Source organism: Lithobates pipiens, unplaced genomic scaffold (assembly GCF_037356315.1).
Source record: "Lithobates pipiens isolate NorthernLeopardFrog02 unplaced genomic scaffold, aLitPip1_a1.2 Scaffold_3, whole genome shotgun sequence".
NCBI classification, from domain to species: Eukaryota; Metazoa; Chordata; class Amphibia; order Anura; family Ranidae; genus Lithobates; species Lithobates pipiens.
Genome location: NW_027507790.1, coordinates 237,424,422 through 237,450,934, shown reverse-complemented (window position 1 = coordinate 237,450,934; position 26,513 = coordinate 237,424,422). Strand labels below are relative to the sequence as shown.

The 26,513-nt window shown below is 45.2% G+C and overlaps 1 protein-coding gene across 1 annotated transcript in view; it reads left to right on the top strand.

The window, feature by feature from the left end:
• LOC143941032 (O-acyltransferase like protein-like) overlaps window positions 1–26,513 on the top strand; it is a 121,530-nt gene that overhangs the window by 65,088 nt on the left and 29,929 nt on the right. Inside the window, exons 8-9 of the mRNA XM_077462914.1 lie at window positions 4,765–4,866; window positions 11,241–11,406. Coding sequence (XP_077319040.1) covers window positions 4,765–4,866; window positions 11,241–11,406 — 268 coding nt within the window. The remainder of the gene's footprint in view (window positions 1–4,764; window positions 4,867–11,240; window positions 11,407–26,513) is intronic.

Here is a 26,513-nt window from a genome sequence, read left to right as displayed (position 1 = left end):
TTAAGTGTAACAGTGCCAGTGCCCCTAGCCCTAACCTCAGAACTAACCATGTCTATAACCCTAACTCCAAAACTAACAGTAAACCTCTCTATAGCTCTTGTTCTAACCACCCCTGTAGGTCTAATTCCAGGGCTAGTGTATAACCCTAACATCAAATCTAATACTAACCCTCCCTGTATTTCTGACTCAAACGCTAACTGTCCTGATGTCCTTAACACTAATCCTACCTTATACCACTAACCCCAACCCTAACATAAATTGTTCCTGCAACCCTAATCCCAACCCTTATACTAATCATATCTATAGCTCTAATGCTATCCCTAATGGTAGCCTTCATTGTATTGCTGTCTGTGCCCCTGCTGGTGAGATTTAGGGTACCCAAAGATGGGTAAAAAAAAGACAAATGTGTGACAGGAGTCACTTTGGGCGGGGGGGCCCATAGAACCCAGCTTACCTTAGAGAGGTTGGGAAACCCCTGTCTCGGCTCCCCATGCCCCTTTTATGTGTAAGTTATCCTGTGTCTATTAGGAGCACAAGGTGACCAAGCAAATAATGGACAACTACTTAATGGATGCTATGAATGTGGTTTTGATTACTTCAAATGAGACAGTAATATTTATCAACAATATCTCTCAAGAAATATATGAAGGCTATTCCTGGTTTGTTTGATTCTGAACTATACATGTTAATTGAAAGAACTGGTCCCATTGGCCTCTGTTCCATGTACTCCAATGTATGAGCCAGACAGTTTGCTACTGGGGTCACCTGCTATTGTCTGAAGGTGTTCTGTGTTTATACTTATGATAATGTGTAATGTCCTTTGTGAGCTTGATGCTGGCAAGACCTGAAGTGGGGATATCTGATTAATCACAACATTGTCAGGGTGGGCATTGAGTCACCTAAGCTGGTTTAAGTAACTAGTTAATTAGCTCATGTTAATTATGTTTCTGTTTACAGTTTATATTGTTAGGGTAATATGATCAGGAGGGGTCTGTTCTCCTGCGGGGTATATAATCTGTGTGAGTTTGTCCAATAAAAGTTCCAGTGTTGCAGCTAAGCTAGTCTTGCCTAGTTCTTGGTTGCAATATGCGGCTATAATATCTGATATCTATGTTCAGACTGGTACAAGCGGTATACTGATGAAAGCACTCAAGCGAGTGTGGGACAGGTCCATCACAAAATGGATTCCCCCATCCACATAAGTAAGGTGGGGACTCCTCCACTGTCAGAATACAATGATTAGCCTGCTGATTGAATTAAAAAATTCTCATATCCCATTCAAGGAAATCTTCCAACGCAGGCAATGTGTAAGACAAGATTACACCTCACTTTGGGGTGGTTTTTACTTACATTCTGTATTTGACGAGGGTTCTAATTTTTTTCAATCAACCAAAAAAAATAAGGTATTGGATGGAATTCTACATTCACAGCCTGGGTTACATGGAATGCTCCTACTGGTTTGTGCAGTAATACAATGAGCCCAGTTTAGGCCCCGAGCATTGGGCGTGGGCTTAAAGCTGGCTACTTTAACAACAGATGTCATTAATGTTAGCATAGTGGCTAAGTCATTAGCAATTCCGCCTAGCAACACTAGGGTCATCGCTTTTAATTCTAACCACAGCACTACCTGCCTGGAGTTTGCATGTTCTCCCTGCACCTGAGTGGGTTTCCTCCCACACTCCAAAGACTGTTAGTTTTTCAGGCGGATCCGATTGGATCATCTATTGCCCTCTAAGTAGCAGCAGATGTTAACAGATGTGTTCATTGACACCCGTCAACATTTGATCCTATCCACTAAAAACAGAGACAGATGGGATCTGTTCCATATTCGTCTGGTGGATTGGATCGGATGGCAGTGACCACCCGTAGAGCTGTGTTTGTGTCTTCTCTGCATAGGCGGAGTGGACACCGACCAGTTATCCGCCCGCTCAGCGGCGATCAACGGACAGATTCCCCGCTGAGCATGCAGACTCTTGGCAGAGTCCGCCCAATGTGAAAGGGGCCTAAAACTTCTTTTATACAAGCTCTTATTAATATACAGCACTCCCCAGCTATATGACTTCCCTTTAAATTATATAAAACATACCTCATTATACAAATTCACCAACCATAACATTCATAAACTTTCAAAGCCTCTCCTCCACCAGATAGTCAGGACACTCACCGGCTTCTTATGCCGCGTACACACGACCGGACTTTCCAACAGAAAAGGTCCAACGGAATTGGATATTCCATTCGTGTGTGGGCTTCATCGGACTTTGTTTTTCAAAAATTCTGACGGACCTAGGAATAGAACAATCTTTCAGACAGAATCAATTCCTATCGGGAAAACCGTTCGTCTGTGTGCTATTCCGACGGACCAAAAATGACACAAGGGCAGCTATTGGCTACTGGCTATTGAACTTTCTTTTTCTAGTCCCATCGTACGTCACCACATTCTAAACAAAGGGACTTTGGTGTGATCGTGTAGAGGCAAGTCCGTTTCAGCGGAACTCCGTTGGAAAGACCATCAGATTTTATTCTGATGGAAAAACTGGTCGTGTGTACGCGGCATTAGACCCCCCTTTTTTTTTTAATGGCTCTTTTTCACCATCCACTCATCCATGCAATAATCACAAGGAACCAACATGAAGGTCACAAAACACAAGAGAATATCATAGCGCAAATCCATTTATTAAAATCAAGCACAGAGCTGGTGGAGCCCACGCTGGACTAACAATCTGTTGTATGTACCGAGTGCTGGGAAAGCACAAATACATGATGTGAGTACATTTTGTTTTAAGCTTTTAATTGATTTTAATATCTGGAGTTTTGAAAGATCATTCACGGCTTTGGATATCAGTTGAACATAAAGAAAGAAATATGGGACTGGCACAGAGGAACTGTTGTTTGGCACAGTGGACTATATTTAACCCTTTTCTTCACCAGGCCATTTTTTGAGATACGGCACTGCTTTATTTTAACTGACAATTGCACGGTCATACGACACTGTAACCAAACAAAATGTATGTCCTTTTTTTCTCCACAATAAAGCTTTCTTTCGGTTTTTGATCACCATTTTTTTTTGTGCTATAAACAAAAAACAACCGATAATTTTGGTAAAAAACAATATTTTTTACTTTCTGCTCTAAAACACATCCACTAAAAAAGTAAACAAATCTAATTTCTTCATCAATTTAGGCCAATATGTATTCTGCTACATATTTTTGGTAAAAATAATCCCAATAAGAGTATATTGATGGGTTTGCGCAAAAGTTAAAACTTCTACAAACTATGGGATGTAGTGATACAGAATATAATCAGAGCAACCTACAATTAGAATTTATTTGCAAACCAACATACAATATATATTGCCTTCTAGCATAGGCTGTGACTGCTGCTAACACCAACTAGAGTATGTCCACCTCACTCTTCTGTCAGAAATAAATTGTAAATTATAGGTGCAGCGCAATAACATAGTTGAAAAAATATTAAGTGGAGGCTTAAAGCGGATGTAAACCTGTTTTCATTAAATTTGAGCTGGGCACATATATCTATAGTGTTTTGTTATCTCTTTTCAAAGCACTGTGTCTGGTAGCTATCTCCTGCTGCATTCTTCTGTTATCAGTCTAACAAGTTCTCCTTCGCATATGATAAAAGCAGCATGAGTTTTGTGTTAAATAAATAAATCTTAAAAACATACGACAATGGATGCCGCTGCTGACTCGGTAACGGACAGTGGCCTGACATCAGCACTAGTGTCTCCTGCCGACGCGTTTCATGCACTAGGACCCCCATATATGTAATACAGTATATACAATTTCAGAATCTTTTTTTCACAAGAATTTTTTTACAAATATTATTGCACTATTTGCATTGTGTGAACTATTAGCAGTGTTTTTCACAGGGTAGTTGTTACATATTATTGCACAAGTTATGGATCATGAATTTGTATAATGTGGTTTGTTTATGTAATTTAAAGGGGGGTTGTATGGCTGTATATCGGACATTAATATTTTGGAGTTTTAGGAGATACCCAAGATAGAATACAGCTGCTGGGTTTTAGAGAAATAGAGGTGTGGACATAATTATATAGATATTTGTTCAAGCTCTTCCACTTGGGTCATGTAATACATTTAGCAAAAGCTATGGGTAGAATGGGCAATTATGGTCAGCATGCAGTCTTCTCTGTATGGAGAGCTACATTCCAACTGTACAAACTTCTAAAGAACACAAAGGAAAGATGGTCTCATGTTGTCTGAGCTGTGAGGGCTCATTCACACTAATGGCTGAGGGGGGTGGTAAAACCTTGTGGTTGAGGTGCACTTTTGCCATCTCCCAACTTCCACCTCCTTTAGCTGCAGAGGCAGCGGCTGGGGGTGTACACTGCAGCCACAATGCTTTGCTTTGTGATCGTGGCAAGAATTAAACCCGCTATTACTCTCCAAGTGCATACTAGCTCATTATGCCGTTGCTTTACAGGTTTTTATTTTTTATTTTTATTTTTCTATGTGGGTATTCAACTGCTTTAAGGGATTAAAGCAGGTGATGAGGAGGCAATACAACGCTTCCTCAACAACTGTCAAATGCTCTCTGAAGAGCGATCCACTAGCACCACCAATCTGAACAAGTCCTAAGGCATTCCTTTTTCGGTTTTATTTTTTTATGTTTGTAAATGCTGAGGTTGGGTGCTCCCCCACTCGCACCATAGTGCCAGAAGAACTGGCCCACAAGTGCTTTATGGTAATTGCTTCTGCTGCCTCCTGTAATTTGCTTTTATTGCAGTGGATTTCTGGGTGCCAAAACATTCCTAAAGATGATTGAAGATTCTGAGAAAAAGGTTACTCTGATTATGGTTATGCAGTATATCTTCAAAAGGTTAAAGAGGTAGGTGTGTTAAATTCTGTCAGTTAAAAATATGTAATTTTGTTATAACAATATTTAGGTGTCCTTTTATGAAGCAGTGAAATCTATTCACTGCTTCATTCTCCGGCATTCACATAGGAGATCTTTCTCCTCTGTGTGCCACTTTATGAAGCGGAGTAGATCGCTTCACCCTTGGAGGAGTGAAGCGATCTACAAACGCTTCTAACACTGGAGAACGGCCCCTAATACTGCAATCTCGTGAGACTTTACAAGATTACAGTACTAGAAATTCACCGATACACACAGATGTCAATTTATTAAGCAGTGATAAATTATCACAGCTCAATACACTGACACACGGTGTGATTAATGTTAGTGAAATAAAGAGTCCCCCTACATAATATATACATGTATACACACACAGACATTATACATACATGTATATACACACACACATTATATATATATATATATACATATACAGATTTTATATATATATATATATATGTATATATATGTATACACATAAATATGACAGGGGGACATGGTTACAGTGTTGGGGGGTCTGAACGAGGCATAAGGAAGTTAATCATCTTCCTCTTTCCTCCTCAGATCCCCCCAGATTCTCTCTTCACTCCCCGGTTCTCCACCTCTGAGCTGGTGAATCGGGGAGTGTGAATTCTGACACAGATCGTCAGTGAAGCGCTGAGATCCCAGCTTCATAAAGTGATCATTACTGTGTCATTTAATGAGGATTCTCAGTGTGCGGAGATAATCGGCGGGAGAACAAGTTCAAACACTTCTCCCCCTAATTATCTCTGGTTTATAAACTGTTTATGGGCTGTGATCAGTGGCGATCCTCTGGATCTCCACTGATCACTGCTTCATAAATGGACACCTAAAGTGGAACTAAACTCCCTCCTATTGTTTTCAGCCAATGAAGCTGCCATCTTGGCCTTTGTTAGACCTTCAAGTGTCATGATGCTGCACATGTGATCAGTTATGACACCTGCTATTGGATAGTTTGACAGAGATTGGTTGAGAACACAACCAATGTAACAATTACATTCACCGCACGTGTTGGGAATGTAACAGTTTTTTTAAACGTTTAAATCGACTGACTTACTTCCGATTTAACAGTACCACACTTTGCTAATTTATTTACCCAATCCAGAGTATGTGTACTATGTTAACTGCCACTTGCACACCTTTTGTGTCCAATAGGTTTTTTTGTCATGTTTCGGAATAGTCTTCAAATTTTTGTAACCTTTATTTAGTTTACTATTTTAGGTAATCCTAAAAAGGGGGAACAGAAAAAGGATAACTTTTTATATGTTATTTTACCTTAGTTGACACGTTTTAGTGTCTAAATGGTGAATATTGTGTATAAGAGCTTGCTGTGTGTGTGTGTGCGTGTGTACACTGAGCTTCCCAGTGAATGGCTGTGCAGGGCTGGGGCATGTCAGGACAAGTCTGATCATTGGAGGAGACCAGGCTGAGTTCCCAGCATAGCTAGGGAAATTATACTGCTGTTCTCTCCTGTTTAGTGTGGTCAGTTTTTAATTGGAAAACAGAGGGATTGACAGGAACACCGGGGATTTCTCACAAAGGGAGCAATACAAAGAGAACAGGATACTTTTCCATACAAGTACATGGTACATCAGGCACATATCAGGAATATGAAATGCTGGGGTAACAAACACTTAAATAATGCCTTAGGTGTAGGCCATGCACATACCTCCTGAAGCCTGGCCGAAAAACTTCCAGAGATGGTATCATCCCGTCCTGTCTTGTTGCAAGGATGTGGCTAAAGCCGCGTACACACGATCAAACAATCCGGTGGAAAAGTCCGGCGGACAATCCGCCCGTGTGTGGGCTCCGGTGGACTTTTTTTACCCAACAGTCCGGCAGACTAAGAAAGTAGTTTTGCACATAAATATGTCCGCGGACTCGCATTTCGGCAGACAATACGGCCGTGTGTGTGCTAGTCCGCCGTACTTTTGAAATGAATGGACTTCTCCCGCCCGGAGAAAAGTCCGCTCATTTTGAGCGTGGCTCCAGGTAGCCGGGACCAGCAAAGTAGGCGTCGCTTGCCCCGTCACCTGGTATGGAGTTAAAGGGAAAGCCCTACGCCAAAAAAAACGCGTGGGGTCCCCCTCTAGGTCCATATCAGACCCTTATCCGAGCACGAGCGAGCCGTACCAGGCCGCGTGCCCGCAACATGGGGGGGGTGCCGCGGCCCCCCCACCCCAAAGCACCTTGTCCCCATGTTGATGAGGACAATGGCCTCTTCCCGACAACCCTGGCTGTTGGTTGTCGGGGTCTGCGGGCGGGGGTCTTATCGGAATCTGTGAGCCCCCTTTAATTAGGGGGCCCCCGGATCCCGGCCCCCCACCCTATGTGAATGAGTATGGGGTACAATGTACCCCTACCCATTCACCTGTGAAAAAAATGTAAAAAAAACATAGCACACAAGGGTTAAAATAGTTTATTGCACAGCTCCGGGGGTCTTCTTCCGTCTTCGGGGGTCTTGTTGCCGGACTCCTCCGCTATCTTCTGCTAGCTCTTTTACTAGCGGAGGAGCCCAGCTTTCTTCTTTGCCGCCGCCCTCTTCCAACTTTGGGGGTCTTGTCCCCCTCTTTGGTTCTTCTTGCCGGTCTTCTGTCGCCGCTGTCTTCTGCCCTTCTGTGCTTCTGTTCTTCTCTTCTCTTCTTGAGCTGTTGCCTCGTCGCTGTCTCTGGCGACAATGACAGGCACACGGCGTGTGACGACTTATATAGGGACATCGCCGAATGATGTCCCCGCCCATTATGATGTCACAGTCCCAGAGGATGCAATAAACTATTTTAACCCCCGAAGACGGAAGACCCCCGGAGCTGTGCAATAAAGTATTTTATCTCGTGTGTTGTGTTTTTTTTTGCACTTTATTTTACAGGTGAATGGGTAGGGGTACATTGTACCCCATACTCATTCACATAGGGTGGGGGGCCGGGATCCAGGGGCCCCCTTATTAAAGGGGGCTCCCGGATTCCGATAAGCCCCCCGCCCGCAGACCCTGACAACCAACGGCCAGGGTTGTCAGGAAGAGGCCCTTGTCCTCATCAACATGGGGACAAGGTGCTTTGGGGTGGGGGGGCCACGCGGCACCCCCCCATGTTGAGGGCACGCGGTCTGGTACGGCTCAGGAGGGGGGGCGCTCACTCTCCCCCCCTTTCCTGGCCGGCCGGGTAGCGTGCTCGGACAAGGGTCTGATGTGGACCTGGGGGGAACCCCACGCCGAATTTTTCTGCGTTGGGGTTCCCCTTTAAGTCCATACCAGGTGGCGGGGCCAGCGACGTCTCCTTCGCGGGCCCAGCCTACCTAGGCTGAAATGAGCGGACTTTCCTCCGCGTGTGTGGGCAAGTCCGTTCATTTCAAAAGTACGGCGGATAGTCCAGCGGACTTAGTACGCCGTATTAGTCCGCAGAAAAAGTGCCGTGTGTGGGCAAGTAGCCCGTTCGGAAAGTCCGGCGGACAGTCCGGCGGAAAGTCCGCCGGATAGACCGCTACGTGTGTACGCGGCATGAGTCCACCGGATAGTCTGATACGTGTGTACGCGGCATAAGACACTCCCAGCCGATTTAAAACCTCCCTTGCATGCGCTCTCTCTGTCCCCTGTTGCAGTAGCTCTGAGCTCAGCAATGCTGCAATAAAGAAGATGGACCTCACATGTGCTGGGATTTAAAAGCTCGGTCCTCTGATGGTTGCAGTAAACAATAATGGTTGGGAATATCTTAGCAACGTTCTAGCAACAGGGCAGGATGGAAGGATGCCATTTCTGGAAGTTTTTGGGCCAGGCTTCAGGAGGTTCGTAAATGACCTACAGCTATAGCTAAGGCATTATCTAACTTTAACCACTTGACCTCTAAAAGATTTGCCAAACCCTTCATGACCAGGCATTTTTTGCGATACGGCACTGCGTTATTTTAACTGACAATTGCGTGGTCGTGTGAAAACTGTACCCAAATCAAATTTTTGTCCTTTTTTTCTCCCCACAAATAGAGCTCCCTTTTTTTGTGGGGGGGGGGGGGGTGTATTTGATCACCTCTTCCGTTTTTATTTTAGTTTAGTATATATAATTTTTTTTTTTTTTACTTTCTTCTACATACCCAAATCCGATTTTTTTTCATCAATTTAGGCCAATATGCATTCTGCTACATATTTTTGGTAAAAAATCCCAATAAGTGTACATTGGTTTGCACAAAAGTTACAGCATCTACAAACTATGGGATATTTTTTATTTTTATTTTTTATTTTACTTTATTGTTTTTACTAGTAATGGCAGTTATCAGTGACTTATAGTGGGACTACAAATCAGACAGTAACTGACACTTTTTGGGGAACAGTGACACTAATACAGTCATCAGTGCTAAAAATATGCACTGTCACTGTACTAATGACCAGTGGTGGCTGGTAGTATATTTTTGGCAAATATATACCCCCGCGGTCGGTCGGTCCTACTGCACTTACCCCATCTAGGGCTTCACCCTACGTGTCCTCCTTCCTTGGCTTCATGGCGGCGCGGCTTCCCCTGCGACTCCTCCCTCCTCCTCATCGGCGGCCAATAGGATTGCATCTCCTCTCGGCCAATCGGGTCTCAGGACCCACTTTCTGAGCTGGGATAGGCCAGTAGGAGAATCAAGACGACATTAACAAATATTAATATGTTAATGTCACACAACAGGGTGGGTTTGGGGCGCAGTGCTCTGTGCCCCGAGCCCACCCCTTTTTTAAGCCAATTAGAGCCTCCGGCTCTAATCACATGCTTCTAAAAAAAAAAAAAAACATTGGAATCCATGCGTCCGGTGCCCTGCATGTAGATTAGGGGCATGGATTGGGGGGAGCACCCCTGCACCCCATATGGACAAACCACTGCTGCTAATGACACTGGTTGGGAAGGGGTTAACATCTGGGGCGATCAAAGGGTTAGCGTGTGCCTATCCTGTGCTTTCTCACTGTGGGGGAGGTGCTTTGACTAGGGAAAGGCATTGATCCATGTTCCTTCTTTGCAGAGATACCGGATCAATACTTTCCCTTCTGACAGTATGGTAATCTGCCTTGTTTACATAGGAAGATTGCTGTTCTGCCTGTGTACTGTCTAATCAGTGGATGTCGGCAGACATTGAGTCTGTCATACCCGCCGCTGGGCTCCTGCTGTGTGTGATCACAGTGGGATCGGGCCCCCAGACCCAGAAGTGTCAGATCACGTGCTGGGTACGTGATCTGGAACAGAGCCGCCGCCCAGCCACAGTATATGTGGGTGGTCGGCAAGTGGTTATTAACCACTTGCCGACCGCTGCACGCCAATGCACAATGGCAGGGGTGGGCAAATGGGTGTACCTGTATGTCCCCTTTAAGAGGCTGGGATAGCGGGCCATGCATACAGCGCAACCGTGCACATAGAGTCCACCAGTTTCCCGGTGATCGTGTCACGGAGCCTCAGAATGGGGAAGTACCTATGTAAACAAGGCATTTCCCCACTCTACCTTGTGTCATTGGGAGCAGTGATCGCTGTCATGTGACTTGAAGCCCACCCCCCCACAGTTATAATCACCCCCTAGGACACACTTAACCCCTTCATCGCCCCAGTGTTAACCCCTTCCCTCCCGTGTCATTTACACAGTAAGTGCATTTTTATAGCACTGATCGCTGTATAAATAACAATGGTCCCAAAATAGTGTCAAAAGTGTCCGATGTGTCCGCCATAATGTCACAGTCCCAATAAAAATCGCAGATCGCCGCCATTACTAATCTAAAAAAAAAATTAAAAATAAAAATGCCATAAAAACTATCCCCTATTTTGTAGACGCTATAACTTTTGTGCTAACCAATCAATATACGCTTATTGGGATTTTGTTTACCAAAAATATGTAAAAGAATACATATCGGCCTTTTATATATTTTTGTTGGATATTTATTATAGCATAAAGTAAAAAATATTGCGTTTTTAAAAAAAATTGTCGCTGTTTTTTTGTTTATAGCGCAAAAAATAAAAACCGCAGAGGTGATCAAATACCACAAAAAAAAGCTCTATTTGTGGGGAAAAAAAGAACGTAAATTTTGTTTGGATGCAACGTCGCACGATCGCGCAATTGTCAGTTAAAGCGACACAGTGCCGAATCGCAAAAAGCGCTCTGGTGAGGAAGCGGTTAATGAAAGCTGCACAGTTTGTTTTTATACGTCGGCACCCCTTACCTGCATTGGCAGTTTTTTGTTAAAGCTGAACTAACCCCTCATAATCTAAATTCACACTGAAAAAAAAAAAAGAATAGAATTTCCCTTTATTTGTAGTCTACATCATTTCATAAAAGTTTTATTCTGTAATTAATGATTTTTTTTCTTTTTTTGTACATCAGGATACAACCTCTCCACCTTGCTTCCATCCCTCTCTCTATTGCTCTTATCTCGTTGGTTCAGTGGGGCGTATTCTGGGAACTCCCCAAGCATCAGTGGGACAGCTGTAACCGTGTGTGGTGGGCAAACGTTTTACTGATTACCAATTTTGTGTCCGTTTCAGATTCTGTAAGTTTTACTTTTATTTAAATACCTTTCTTTATGTGCTCATGCACATGCTTGTAAAGGGGATGTGCCGGGTCCACGAGTGTTCAGAACCTGTATAAAAAAATACCCTGGAACTCACAGCTGCCTGGTACAGCCACCATAGACAGCAATTAAAAGATGCGGCTGTACACAGGTATATGTCAGTAGAGTTGGCCCACCCCGGTTCAGTTCATGCCAAAACATCACAAAAGTTCGGACCCAAACCCTGAACCCCATTGAAGTCTATAGGACCCGAACTTGTAAAAACCAAAAGTGTCCATTATGCAGGCTTATATGCAAGTTATTATTATTATTATTTTATTATACAGGATTTATATAGCGCCAACAGTTTACGCAGCGCTTTACAATATAAAAGGCAAACAATATAGTTAAAATACGATAAAATACAAGAGGATTAAGAGGGCCCTGCTCAGAAGAGCTTACAATCTAATAGGGTGAGGCAGGTGGTACAAAAGGTTGTAACTGTGGGGAATGAGCTGTTGGAAGTGGTAGGAGATTAGTTGGAGACGTGATAGGCTTTCCTGAAGAGATGAGTTTTCAGGGATCGCCTGAAGGTAGCAAGAGTAGGTAGCGAGTTCCAGAGGATGGGAGAGGCTCTGGAGAAATCCTGGAGACGAGCATGGGAGGAGGAGACGAGAGAGCTTGAGAGCAGTAGGTCTTGAGAAGAGCAGAGAGGATGATTTGGGTGATATTTGGAGACAAGATTGGGGGCAGAGTAGTGAATGGCTTTGTATGTTGTTGTTAGTATTTTGAATTTAATTTGCTGGGTGATTGGGAGCCAGTGTAGGGATTGGAGGAGAGGGTTGGCAGATACTGAGCGGTTGGTAAGGTGGATAAGTCTGGCAGCAGCATTCATGATAGACTGAAGAGGGGATAGCCTATGGAGAGGCAGGCCAATGAGAAGGGAGTTGCAATAGTCAAGGCGAGAGACAACAAGGGAGTGAATGAGGAGCTCGGTGGTTTCATTTTTTAAAAGGGGCAAATTTTAGAGATGTTATGGAGGTGAATTCTACAGACTTTTGACAACGATTGTATTTGAGGCTGAAATGACAAGTCAGAGTCTAGGATTACACCTTATTGGCCATAAAAAGGGTATGGGGGCCCCCGGTGCTGCCCTTGGGACATGTACCAAAGCGAAAATTAACCACTTCCGCCCCCCCCCAGAAGATTTTACCCCCTTAATGACCAGGCCATTTTTGTGATACGGCATTGCGTTACTCTGACAATTGCGTTGTCGTGCGACGCTGTACCCAAATACAATTTACAGTAAAACTTTGGATTGCAAGCATAATTCATCCTGGAAGCATTCTTGTAATCCAAAGCACTTGTATATAAAAAGTGAATTTCCCCATAAGAAATAATGGAAACTCAAATGATTCGTTCCACCACCATTTATTCATACATACAAATGGAAGCCTCCACAAGGTGATTAGAAGCAAAATCCAGCAGAAGCTCCAGAGTATAAAAGAGAAGAGAGGCGCCTCTAAGTGTAGTAATACGTTGCTAAATGTTGTACCTTCGTTAAATGTAACCATATTGCTACACTTAGAGGCGCCTCTCTTCTCTCTTATACTCAGTTGTGATATGACTCTACTTGTATATCAAGACATCGCTTATATATCAAGTCAAAATATATAAAAAAAATGTTGCTTGTCTTGCAAAACACTCTCAAACCAAGGTTTTACTGTCCTTTTTTTTCCCCACAAATAAAGCTTTCTTTTGGTGGTATTTGATCACCTCCTGCGGTTTTTGTTTTTTGTGCTATAAACTAATTTTTTTTACAATTTTGAAAATAAAAAAACAGTTTTTTTTCACCTCCTGTTTAATACATAGCTAATAAAAAAACATTAAAAATTATATAAATATTTTTGGTAAAAAAAAAATCCCAATAAGTGTATATAGATTGGTTTGCAAGAAAGTTATAGCGTCTACAAAATAGGGGATATTTTTATGGCATTTTTATTTATTTATTTATTTTTTTATATGTAATGGCGGTTATCAGCAATTTTTAGTGGGTTTACGACATTGTGGCGGACAGATCGGACACCAAGCTGAAATTTTTTACACTTTATAGGGAACCAGTGACACTAATACAGTGATCAGTGCTAAAAATATGCACTGATACAGTATAAATGACACTGGCAGGGAAGGGATTAACATCGAGGGGCGATCAAATGGTTAACAGTGTTCCCTCAGTGTGTTTCTAACTGTGTGGGGGGATGTGCTCACTGCATGGACACTCTTGCACTGCCTTGTTTACATCAGCAGACCGGCGTTTCTGTCTCTGTGGGGAGCGATTGCCCACTGATTGGCTCCCCCCAGTGGCTATTGACAAAATCACGAACAGGTACGTGATTTTGTGCAATAGGACCGCCTTGCCGCAGTATATGTATGGCAGGAGGTAGGGAAGTGGTTAAAAAAAAACATTTTTAAAGATGCTTAAAGTGATTGTAAAGTCTCAAGGTTTTTCACCTTAATGCATTCTATGCATTAAGGTGAAAAAACTTCTTTGCTGCAGCTGCCCCCCAGACCCCCCCCCCCTCTTCCTACCTGAACCTGATCCAATCCAGCGATGAGGGCAAGCCCATCGGCTCCCGCCGTTGCCTCTCTCCTCAGTGAACAGATTTATAGCAGCAGGAGCCATAGGCTCCCACGGCTGTCATCCAAAATCCAGTGACGGGGGGCTCCTGTGTGACCGGATTTGGCTGACAGCTGTGTCAATGGACTCAGCAGCAGGACACGGGAGCGTGCCCACACAGTTGCCCCCATGGAAAAAGGCTTTCCGTGGGGGCACCTGATGAGGAGGAGAAGCCGGGAGAGCTGGCAGGGCACCCCAGAAGTGGAGTATTGGGCTGCTCTGTGCAAAACCCTTGCACAGGGCAGGTTAGTACCTTTACAATCACTTTAATGTAAAACAATAGAAATTAAAAATTGCTTTAAATATAGTGCCTGGAAGGTCCCCTTAGTCTGCTTGTAAAGTGTCACATCTGTACTGTGTATTTTATTTATTTATTTATTTATTTATTAAAATTCTCAACCTACGCAGTTTTACCCAAATACCTTGATGCGCAAAACAAAAGACATTAACATTAAAAAACGTTAGGAGAACCAACATACCAGCGTGACAACATACAGAATAAAAACCTGGGGGTCTGTCCATCACACCCCATTAAAATTAAGTGACTCCAAAAGCTTGTACAAAAAGTTTGGTTTTCAATTATAGAATATTGTATAGAACCTGCTGCAGCAAAACTGACATAAAGAAAGAAAGAAAATTACATTAACCACTTCAGCCCCGGAATATATTTCCCCCTTAATGACCAGAGCATTTTTTGCGATACGGCACTGCGTCGCTTTAACTGACAATTGCGAGGTCGTGCGACATTGTACCCAAATTAAATCTATGTCCTTTTTTTCCCCATAAATAGAGATTTCTTTTGGTGGTATTTGATCACCTCTGCGGTTTTTATTTTTTGCGCTATAAACATAAACAGAGACAATTTTGGATACAAATATATTTTTTCACTTTTGCCATGTTAAATATCCCCCAAAAATATATACAAAAACTTCCTCACTTTAGGCCGATATATATTCTACTACAAATTTTTTGGTAAAAAAAAAAAAAATCAATAAGTGTATATTGATTGGTTTGCACACAAGTTATAGCGTCTACAAAATAGGGTATATATTTATGGCATTTTTATTATTCCTTTTTTTTTTTTTCACTACTAATGGGGGTGATCTGAGATTTTTATCGGGACTGCCACACTTTTGACACTTTTTTGAGACCACTGACATTTTTTACAGCGAGTTAAAAATAGCCACTGATTACTGTATAAATGTCACTGGCAGGGAAAGGGTTAAACACTAGGGGGCGATCAAGGGGTTAACTGTGTTCCCTCATTGTGTTCTTACTGTAGGGGGGATGGGCTACCTAGTACATGACAGAGATCACCGCTCCCGATGACAGGAAGCAGTAGATCCCTGTCATGTCACTAGGTAGAATAGGAAAATCCCTTGTTTACATAGGCAGCTCCCTGTTCTGCCTCTCCTTTAGTGATGGCCGAACGGTTCGCCCGGCGGTCGTTTCGCGGCGAATTTCCGACATTCGCGGTCCGCACGTTCGAACGCCTTTTTCCGTCGTTCGCCGCGGCGGACTTACGTGTTTAATGTATACAAGAACTTTAACCTTTGGTGACACGTTTATCATGTGATACAGGACAGCCAATTGAGACATGACAGCACATGGACACTTGTACATTCCCCCTAACCTATAAATACACCCGATCCGGTGGCCATTTTACATTCTTTCTTCTGTTACGATAGGGACAGGTTCCTGTGTGGAGTAGGGAGAGATAAACCACTAGCTATTTGGTACACAAAAGTTCTTTTCAGGACTGGTATAGGTGTTAGGTGTTGATAGGTTTGCTGTGCTGCTGATTCTTGCAGCAGCCTGAGTGTCTTTTGTTAGTTTAGAGAAAGGGAAAGGACGGTGTATGCTACAGGGACAGCCAGATTAGTCTTTCATCATCATCATCATCATCATCATCATTAGCTGTTACTATCAAGGTCCACAAAAGAGCTGTTCCAGTAACCACTAATCGTTCTCTTTTTTTGCCAATTTGTATAGGGACAGGAAGGAAGCAGTGTTGTCAGGCAGTGAGGGTAATTTTAAAGACTTGCTGTTATTATTAGTTCCACAAAGGTTCTTTTCAGGACTGGTATCAGTGGTACAGTAATAGGCTTGTACATGTATAATATTCTTTCTTCCAAATATAGAAAGGATATTATACTTGACTGCTGCCCTTCTGCTGCAGTCTGCTAAACATTCACAACTCACTTGTTCCACAAAAGTTCTTATAAGGACTGGTAACTTGGTATAGGGTGCTACGGTACATAGGCTTGAGTGCGGTACAGTCTGCTGTTCTGTAAGGACCGCTATCGGTCCACAATAGATAGGGTTGACGTGCACCACTGCTGACCGCTGCCCTATACTGCAGCAGTCCTTCAGCGGTATAGGGACTGACGTACAGTCTGCTAATCACTAACACACAACCTGCTTGTTCCACAAAAGTTCTTATAAGGACTGGTAACTTGGTATAGGGTGCTACGGTACATAGGCTTGAGTGCGGTACAGTCTGCTGTTCTGTAAGGACCGCTATCGGTCCACAATAGATAGGGTTGACGTGCACCACTGCTGACCGCTGCCCTATACTGCAGCAGTCCTTCAGCGGTATAGGGACTGACGTACAGTCTGCTAAACACTAATACACAACCTGCTTGGTCCACAAAAGTTCTTATAAGGACTGGTAACTTGGTATAGGGTGCTACGGTACATAGGCTTGAGTGCGGTACAGTCTGCTGTTCTGTAAGGACCGCTATCGGTCCACAATAGATAGGGTTGACGTGCACCACTGCTGACCGCTCACCTATACTGCAGCAGTCCTTCAGCGGTATAGGGACTGACGTACAGTCTGCTAATCACTAACACACAACCTGCTTGTTCCACAAAAGTTCTTATAAGGACTGGTAACTTGGTATAGGGTGCTACGGTACATAGGCTTGAGTGCGGTACAGTCTGCTGTTCTCTAAGGACCGCTATCGGTCCACAATAGATAGGGTTGACGTGCACCACTGCTGACCGCTGCCCTATACTGCAGCAGTCCTTCAGCGGTATAGGGACTGACGTACAGTCTGCTAAACACTAATACACAACCTGCTTGGTCCACAAAAGTTCTTATAAGGACTGGTAACTTGGTATAGGGTGCTACGGTACATAGGCTTGAGTGCGGTACAGTCTGCTGTTCTGTAAGGACCGCTATCGGTCCACAATAGATAGGGTTGACGTGCACCACTGCTGACCGCTCACCTATACTGCAGCAGTCCTTCAGCGGTATAGGGACTGACGTACAGTCTGCTAATCACTAACACACAACCTGCTTGTTCCACAAAAGTTCTTATAAGGACTGGTAACTTGGTATAGGGTGCTACGGTACATAGGCTTGAGTGCGGTACAGTCTGCTGTTCTGTAAGGACCGCTATCGGTCCACAATAGATAGGGTTGACGTGCACCACTGCTGACCGCTGCCCTATACTGCAGCAGTCCTTCAGCGGTATAGGGACTGACGTACAGTCTGCTAAACACTAATACACAACCTGCTTGGTCCACAAAAGTTCTTATAAGGACTGGTAACTTGGTATAGGGTGCTACGGTACATAGGCTTGAGTGCGGTACAGTCTGCTGTTCTGTAAGGACCGCTATAGGTCCACAATAGATAGGGTTGACGTGCACCACTGCTGACCGCTCACCTATACTGCAGCAGTCCTTCAGCGGTATAGGGACTGACGTACAGTCTGCTAATCACTAACACACAACCTGCTTGTTCCACAAAAGTTCTTATAAGGACTGGTAACTTGGTATAGGGTGCTACGGTACATAGGCTTGAGTGCGGTACAGTCTGCTGTTCTGTAAGGACCGCTATCGGTCCACAATAGATAGGGTTGACGTGCACCACTGCTGACCGCTGCCCTATACTGCAGCAGTCCTTCAGCGGTATAGGGACTGACGTACAGTCTGCTAAACACTAATACACAACCTGCTTGGTCCACAAAAGTTCTTATAAGGACTGGTAACTTGGTATAGGGTGCTACGGTACATAGGCTTGAGTGCGGTACAGTCTGCTGTTCTGTAAGGACCGCTATAGGTCCACAATAGATAGGGTTGACGTGCACCACTGCTGACCGCTCACCTATACTGCAGCAGTCCTTCAGCGGTATAGGGACTGACGTACAGTCTGCTAATCACTAACACACAACCTGCTTGTTCCACAAAAGTTCTTATAAGGACTGGTAACTTGGTATAGGGTGCTACGGTACATAGGCTTGAGTGCGGTACAGTCTGCTGTTCTGTAAGGACCGCTATCGGTCCACAATAGATAGGGTTGACGTGCACCACTGCTGACCGCTGCCCTATACTGCAGCAGTCCTTCAGCGGTATAGGGACTGACGTACAGTCTGCTAAACACTAATACACAACCTGCTTGGTCCACAAAAGTTCTTATAAGGACTGGTAACTTGGTATAGGGTGCTACGGTACATAGGCTTGAGTGCGGTACAGTCTGCTGTTCTGTAAGGACCGCTATCGGTCCACAATAGATAGGGTTGACGTGCACCACTGCTGACCGCTCACCTATACTGCAGCAGTCCTTCAGCGGTATAGGGACTGACGTACAGTCTGCTAATCACTAACACACAACCTGCTTGTTCCACAAAAGTTCTTATAAGGACTGGTAACTTGGTATAGGGTGCTACGGTACATAGGCTTGAGTGCGGTACAGTCTGCTGTTCTGTAAGGACCGCTATCGGTCCACAATAGATAGGGTTGACGTGCACCACTGCTGACCGCTGCCCTATACTGCAGCAGTCCTTCAGCGGTATAGGGACTGACGTACAGTCTGCTAAACACTAATACACAACCTGCTTGGTCCACAAAAGTTCTTATAAGGACTGGTAACTTGGTATAGGGTGCTACGGTACATAGGCTTGAGTGCGGTACAGTCTGCTGTTCTGTAAGGACCGCTATAGGTCCACAATAGATAGGGTTGACGTGCACCACTGCTGACCGCTCACCTATACTGCAGCAGTCCTTCAGCGGTATAGGGACTAAGAGTTTTGTCACAGGGTCATTTAAAAAATGACAGGCAGAGGAAGAGGCAGGCCCTTCCGCAGGGGTGGTAGGGGTAGGGCAGGAGCAACAGGCTTGAGCCAAAGTGGGAAGTTGCAGAAGGTGCGTTCAATTACTTTAAAGGATGCACCAGACTTGGTTGAGTGGCTCGCTCAGCCTTACTCTTCTGCACCCTCCTCATCCTCTCGATCTGCACCCTCTTCTTCACTCTCTGCTATGTGCACCCCCAAAGACACTACCACCAACAACACGACCACCACCACCACCACCACATACCTTCCGCTTGAGTCACTGGAATTATTTTCCGATCCATATCAAGAGGACATTTCTGATGCGCAGCCACTCTTGGTATTGGATCAGGAAGAGGAGGTAGCAACAAGCGCTACTCAGCAGTCTGACGCCAGTACCCAGATCAGCCCAAGGAGGAGGTTGGTCCCCGGTGTTGCTGCCTACTCCGAGATCTCTACTTATAGCGGTGGGGAAGGTGACGTTGATGATGACGTGTCTAGTGATGTCACGTGGGTGCCCACAAGAGAGGAAGAGGAGGGGAGTTCAGAGGGAGATATGGACCAGCAGATAGGGAGGAGAAGCAGCAATGACTTACATTGCACAGCAGGGACAAAGCAGACTGCAAATGTATCAGGAGCGAGTCATCGACCATGTACGGTCACATCTGGCGCTCCCAGGACACCGGCACATGGCTCCGCAGTGTGGGCTTTTTTTAACGTGTCCGCTGCTGACAATAGCGTTGCCATCTGCAATCTTTGCAGTCAACGCGTTAGTCGCGGTAAGCCCAATACTCACCTAGGGACGACCGCCTTAAGAAGGCACATGAGCAGCCATCACCGAGCCCAGTGGGAGCAACGGAACACACAAAGCCACACTGCAGGCTCTCACCGTCCAGCCTCGTCTTCTACTTCTCCTTCTCCTCTCTCCTCACAATTGTCCTCCACTCCACCTTCCATCACGCCAAGCTCACATTTTTCTGCAAAAAGGCAGGCTTCCGTGGGCCTAATGTTTGAGCGTAAAAAAATGATGACGCCGGATAACCCTCTTGCCCAACGGTTGGCGGCTGGCTTGTCAGAACTCATAGCCCGCCAACTACTGCCATATAAACTGGTGGACTCGGAGGCCTTTCGCAAATTTGTGGCCATTGGAACACCACAATGGAAGGTCCCAGGAAGGAAGTATTTCTCAGAGAAGGGCATCCCAGAGCTATATGGCCATGTTCAGCGGCAAGTGAATGTATCTCTGGCACACAGTGTCGGTGCCAAGATACATCTGACCACAGACACGTGGTCTAGCAAACACGGGCAGGGAAGGTATATCAGTTTTACTGCCCACTGGGTGAACCTTCTGACGGCCGTCAAGCATGTAACCCGTGGCACCCGTGTAGATTTGGTTTTACCGCCACGGATTGCATGCAGGCCTGACTCTTCTTCTCCTCCTCCTACTCCATCCTCCTCCCTCTCCTCCTCAGCTGCCTCCTCCTTTTCCGCTGCTAGCGTCTCTTCCACTGCACCGCCCAAGCTCCCCAGAACCTATTCCACATGCCAGGTGAGACGTTGCCATGCCGTGCTGCGTCTGTTGTGCCTGGAAGCAAAGAGCCACACTGGCCCGGCACTCCTTTCAGCTTTGCGTTCACAGGCAGATGAGTGGCTAACACCGCTCAATTTGACAGTTGGTAAAGTGGTGTGTGACAACGGTGCCAATCTGCTTAGCGCATTGAAACAGGGCAAAATCACGCACGTGCCGTGCATGGCACACGTCTTAAACTTGGTCGTGCAGCGATTCCTTGTCAAATACCCTGGGGTCCAGGACATCTTGCGGCAGGCAAGGAAAATCTCGGCCCATTTCAGAAGATCTTACACGGCCATGGCTCGCCTTGCTGACATTCAGCGGCGACACCATCTGCCGGTCAGACGTCTTATTTGCGATTGCCCGACGCGATGGAACTCAACCTTCTATATGCTTGATAGGCTGCTCCAGCAGAAACGTGCAGTTAACGTCTACCTGTATGAACTCTGCGAAAGAAACGGTTCTGGGGAGCTGGGTTTTTTTTCACCGCGCCAGTGGCTGCTCATGCGCGACACATGCAGACTTCTGCGGCCATTTGAGGAGATCACCAAACTGGTCAGTCGCAGCCATGGCGCCATCAGTGACATGGTACCTTATGCCTTCTTTCTGGAGCGTGCATTGCGTCGTGTCATTGATCAGGCTGTGGAGGAGCAGGAGCGGGAAGATGAGGAAGTCGCAATGCTGGATGAATTCCCAGGGGGGGCTACTCTATCTGAGACAAGTCAACAACAGGAGTCTGATGAGGAGTCAGAGGAGGATGGTGCCGGGGCGGATGAGCAGGAGCAAGAAGAGCATGCTTTAAACCTTTCTGGGATCCCTGTTGTGCGAGGATGGGGAGAGGAGAATGAAGAGGACGACATTATCCTGGATGATGAGCAGGAGCCAGGCCACCACACCGCTTCCACTTTAGTGCAAATGGGGGCCTTCATGCTCCAGTGTTTTAATAGGGACCCCCGTATAAAAAGCATGAGGGTCAAGGACCAGTACTGGGTGGCAACGTACTTAGACCCCCCGGTACAAACACAAAATGGCGGAAATGTTACCGCCGTCGCAGAGGGCTGTCAGAATGCAGCACTTCCAGGCCTTGCTTCGAGAAATGCTGCATTCTGCTTTTGCGTGCGCTGGCAGAGGAGCAATTCCCACTCCCAGAGAAGGATTTGCGGGTACCAATCCAACAGCGCCTGCAAGAAGAGGCCGGTTTGAAGATGTGTTGGTGACTTCGGATATGAGGTCATTCTTTCAGCCGACCCATCGACAGGTGTCATCCGGATCCAGCATCAGGGAACGCCTAGACCGTCAGGTGTCCGACTACATTGGGTTAACGGCCGATGTGGACGCTCTGAGGAGTGATGAACCCCTAGACTACTGGGTGGGCAGGCTTGACCTCTGGCCAGAGCTTGCCCAATTTGCAATCGAACTGTTGGCTTGCCCCTCATCCAGTGTCCTGTCCGAAAGGACGTTCAGCGCAGCAGGGGGGATTGTGACCGATAAGCGTACTCGCCTAGCTCACCACAGTGTTAACTACCTCACATTTCTAAAAATGAATGAGGCATGGATCTCGGAGGAATTCAACACATGTGACCAGTAGACCATGTATATGTCTATAAACTATTTTTTTAATCAAGCACACAGACCTTCTTAATTCATTTGGCTCACTTCCTTGACCCAAAAAAGCACACCGTACTATATGCCCCTACCCTCCTCTTTGAAGAGGTTGAGCGGTGTCATATTTCTACTGGGGCTGCTTATGATATCCCTGTGCTGTGCTGACTTCCTCCTGGGGGTTCTTATTATGAAGGGATCACACTATCCCTGTGCTGTGCTGACTTCCTCCTGGGGGTTCTTATTATGAGGGGATCACACCATCCCTGTGCTGTGCTGACTTCCTCCTGGGGCTGCTTACGGTGCTGCTGTCAGTGCTGTATGTCACGGTGCTGCTGTCAGCGCTGTATGTCACGGTGCTGCTGTCAGCGCTGTATGTCACGGTGCTGCTGTCAGCGCTGTATGTCACGGTGCTGCTGTCAGCGCTGTATGTCACGGTGCTGCTGTCAGCGCTGTATGTCACGGTGCTGCTGTCAGCGCTGTATGTCACGGTGCTGCTGTCAGCGCTGTATGTCACGGTGCTGCTGTCAGCGCTGTATGTCACGGTGCTGCTGTCAGCGCTGTATGTCACGGTGCTGCTGTCAGCGCTGTATGTCACGGTGCTGCTGTCAGCGCTGTATGTCACGGTGCTGCTGTCAGTGCTCTGTATTACGGTGCTGCTGTCAGATGCCTCTATCACGGTGCATGTGTCATTCCGGTATGTCACGCTGCTGGTGATCATCTCCTGCACCCTCTTCTTTGCCTACCCTGGTCCCTGACCTTCCCTCTCCTCCATTGCCTTCATTAGCTCCATAGTCCTGAATTGTTAGAACAATTTCCCAAATAAAATAAAAATGCTTGTAGTTATCGATCCCAAATTCACCTCATACATGTATTATGTCATTGTCCAGATGGTGGGACTACGTTTTACCCCCTAATAATTACCACGTGGCCGCAAATTCGACATGAAGGTTTGCAAAGTTCGCCTCCCATTGAAGTCAATGGGGCCCGCGGCGAACGTTCGGTTTCGCGAACGTTTGGGTCCGTTCGCGTTTCGCGTTCGCGAAACGTCCCGTCGGAAGTTCGTCCATCACTACTCTCCTTGCCGCGATCGTGTCATCGAGTCCACGGAAAGTTTTAGGTACCGTAGTTTGGCGCCATTCCACAGGCATACACAATTTTAAAGTGTGACATGTTAAGTATCTATTTACTCGTTGTAACTTCATCTTTTATATTTTACAAAAACAAAAAATGGGTATTAATTATAGTGTGCGTGTTCACTAAAATTCATGAAAGTGTATTTTTTACAAAGAAAATTGCTTTTGAAAAATTGCTGTGTTATTTTCTATTTCCTTAGCTTAAAAAAATATATATATAATGTTTGGGGATTTTAAATAATTTTCTAGCAAAAAAGATTGAGATTTTTACATGTACAGTGGGGCAAAAAATTATTTAGTCAGCCACCAATTGTGCAAGTTCTCCCACTTAAAAAGATGAAAGAGGCTTGTAATTGTCACCATAGGTATACCTCAACTATGAGAGACACAAAATGTGGAAACAAATCCAGACAATCACATTGTCTGATTTTTGAAAGAATTTATTTGCAAATTATGGTAGAAAATAAGTATTTGGTCACCTACAAACAAGCAAGATTTCTGGCTCTCACAGACCTGTATCTTCTTCTTTAACCACTTCCCGACCAGCGCACGACGATGTACGTCGACAGAATGGCACGGGCAGGCATATTGGCGTACAGGTACGTCCAATATTGAATGCCGCCCTGCCATTGGGAGCGCGCCACCGGCGGCACGCTCCCGCGCTGGTCGGGACCCCCGTGAGTCCGGTCGCGGGACCCGCGGACTCGGTCGCCGCGGGCATCCCCGCGATCGTCTCACGGAGCGGCCGAATGGAGGAAATGCCGAGTAAACAGCATTTCTCCATTCTGCCTAGCAACTAGTGACGCTGATCTCTGCTCCATGTGATTGGAGCAGAGATCAGTGTTCACTAAATGAAAGCCCAACCCCCCCACAGTTAGTAACACATCCCTAGGAACACTTAACCCCTACACTGCCACCCACTGGTTAACCCCTTCACTGCCAGTGTCATTTACACAGGAATCACTGCATTTATATAGCATTTATATAGCAGTGATTACTGTATAAATGACAATGGTCCCAAAAATGTGTCAAAAATGTCCGATGGGTCCCCCACAATGTCGCAGTCACAATAAAAATCGCTGATCGCCGCCATTACTAGTAAAAAAAAAAATAATAAAAAATTATTAATAAAAATGCTATAAAACTATCCCTATTTTTTAAACGCTATAACTTTTGCGCAAACCAATCAATAATCGATTATTGCGATTTTTTTTACCAAAAATATGTAGAAGAATACGTATCGGCCTAAACTGAGAGAAAAAAAAGTTTTTTTATATATTTTTGGGGGATATTTATTATAACAAAAAGTAAAAAATAATGCGTTTTTTTCAAAATTGTCGCTCTATTTTTGTTTATAGCGCAAAAAATAAAAACCGCAGGGGTGATCAAATACCACCAAAAGAAAGCTCTATTTGTGGGAAAAAAAGGACGTCAATTTTGTTTGGGAGCCACGTCGCACGACCGCGCAATTGTCAGTTAAAGCGACGCAGTGCCGAATCGCAAAAAGTGGTCTGGTCTTTGACCAGCAAATTGGTCCGGTCTGAAAGTGGTTAAGAGGCTCCTCTGTCCTCCACTCATTACCTGTATTAATGGCACCTGTTTGAACTTGTTATCTGTATAAAAGACACCTGTCCACAACCTCAAACAGTCACACTCCAAACTCCACTATGGTGAAGACCAAAGAGCTGTTGAAGGACAGCAGAAACAAAATTGTAGACCTGCACCAGGCTGGGAAGACTGAACCTGCAATAGACAAGCAGCTTGGTGTGAAGAAATCAACTGTGAGAGCAATAATTCGAAAATGGAACACATACAAGACCACTGATAATCTCCCTCTATCTGGGGCTCCACACAAGATCTCACCCCGTGGGGTCAAAATGATCACAAGAACAGTAAGCAAAAATCCCAGAACCACACGGGGGGAACTAGGGAATGACCTGCAGAGAGCTGGGACCAACGTAACAAACCAAACCAAAGTAGAACTGTTTGGTAGAAACACAACTCGTCGTGTTTGGAGGCGCGAGAATGCTGAGTTGCAACCAAAGAACACCATACCTACTGTGAAACATGGGGGTGGATACATCATGCTTTGGGGCTGTATTGAGAGATTTTGAGTGCAAACCTCCTCCCATCAGCAAGGGCATTGAAGATGAAACCTGGCTGGGTCATTCAGCATGACAATGATCCCAAACACACCACCCGGGCAACAAACGAGTGGCTTCGTAAGAAGCATTTCAAGGTCCTGGAGTGGCCTAGCCAGTCTCCAGACAGCCCCAAAACATTACTGCTCTAGAGATGATCTGCATGGAGGAATGGGCCAACATACCAACAACAGTGTGTGACAACCTTGTGAAGACTTACAGAAAACGTTTGACCTCTGTCATCGCCAACAGAGGATATATAACAAAATATTGAGATGAACTTTTCATATTGACCAAATACTTATTTTCCACCATAATTTGCAAATAAATTCTTTAAAAAATCAGACAATGTGAATGTCTGGATTTGTTTCCACATTTTGTCTCTCAGAGTTGAGGTATACCTATGATGATAATTACAGGCCTCTCATCTTTTTAAGTGGGAGAACTTGCACAATTGGTGGCTGACTAAATAATTTTTTGCCCCACTGTATGTGAGAAGTGACAGAATTGGCCTGGTATTGTGTTACTTAACCCACAACAGTAAAATCAGTCTATATATGCAGTAAAGCATGCTCGTTATACTGTGGAACCTAAGGCGATAACCCTCTGCATTGTGTATAAAGGTGTTTGATCCTGTCTTCTTTTATCCTCCCCTTTTTCCACTGTCCCCAATATGTCTCCCGATAGTACAGAGCCTTCGGAGGCACTCTGCACATGCTCAGTTTGGTGTGTATTGCTACAGAGTTTTTTTTTTTCCTTGGGAGAGTGCACGTGATCAGCATAGGGCCAATCGGCACTGTCCAGACAGAGGGTCAGGGGTCCTTCAGCCTCATAGAACTGTCAGGGTAGAATGAAAACTCCTCTTACAAGCTTTAACCAGACACTGATAGAAGTCACAAGACTTCTATATACTGCTGATGAGAAAAG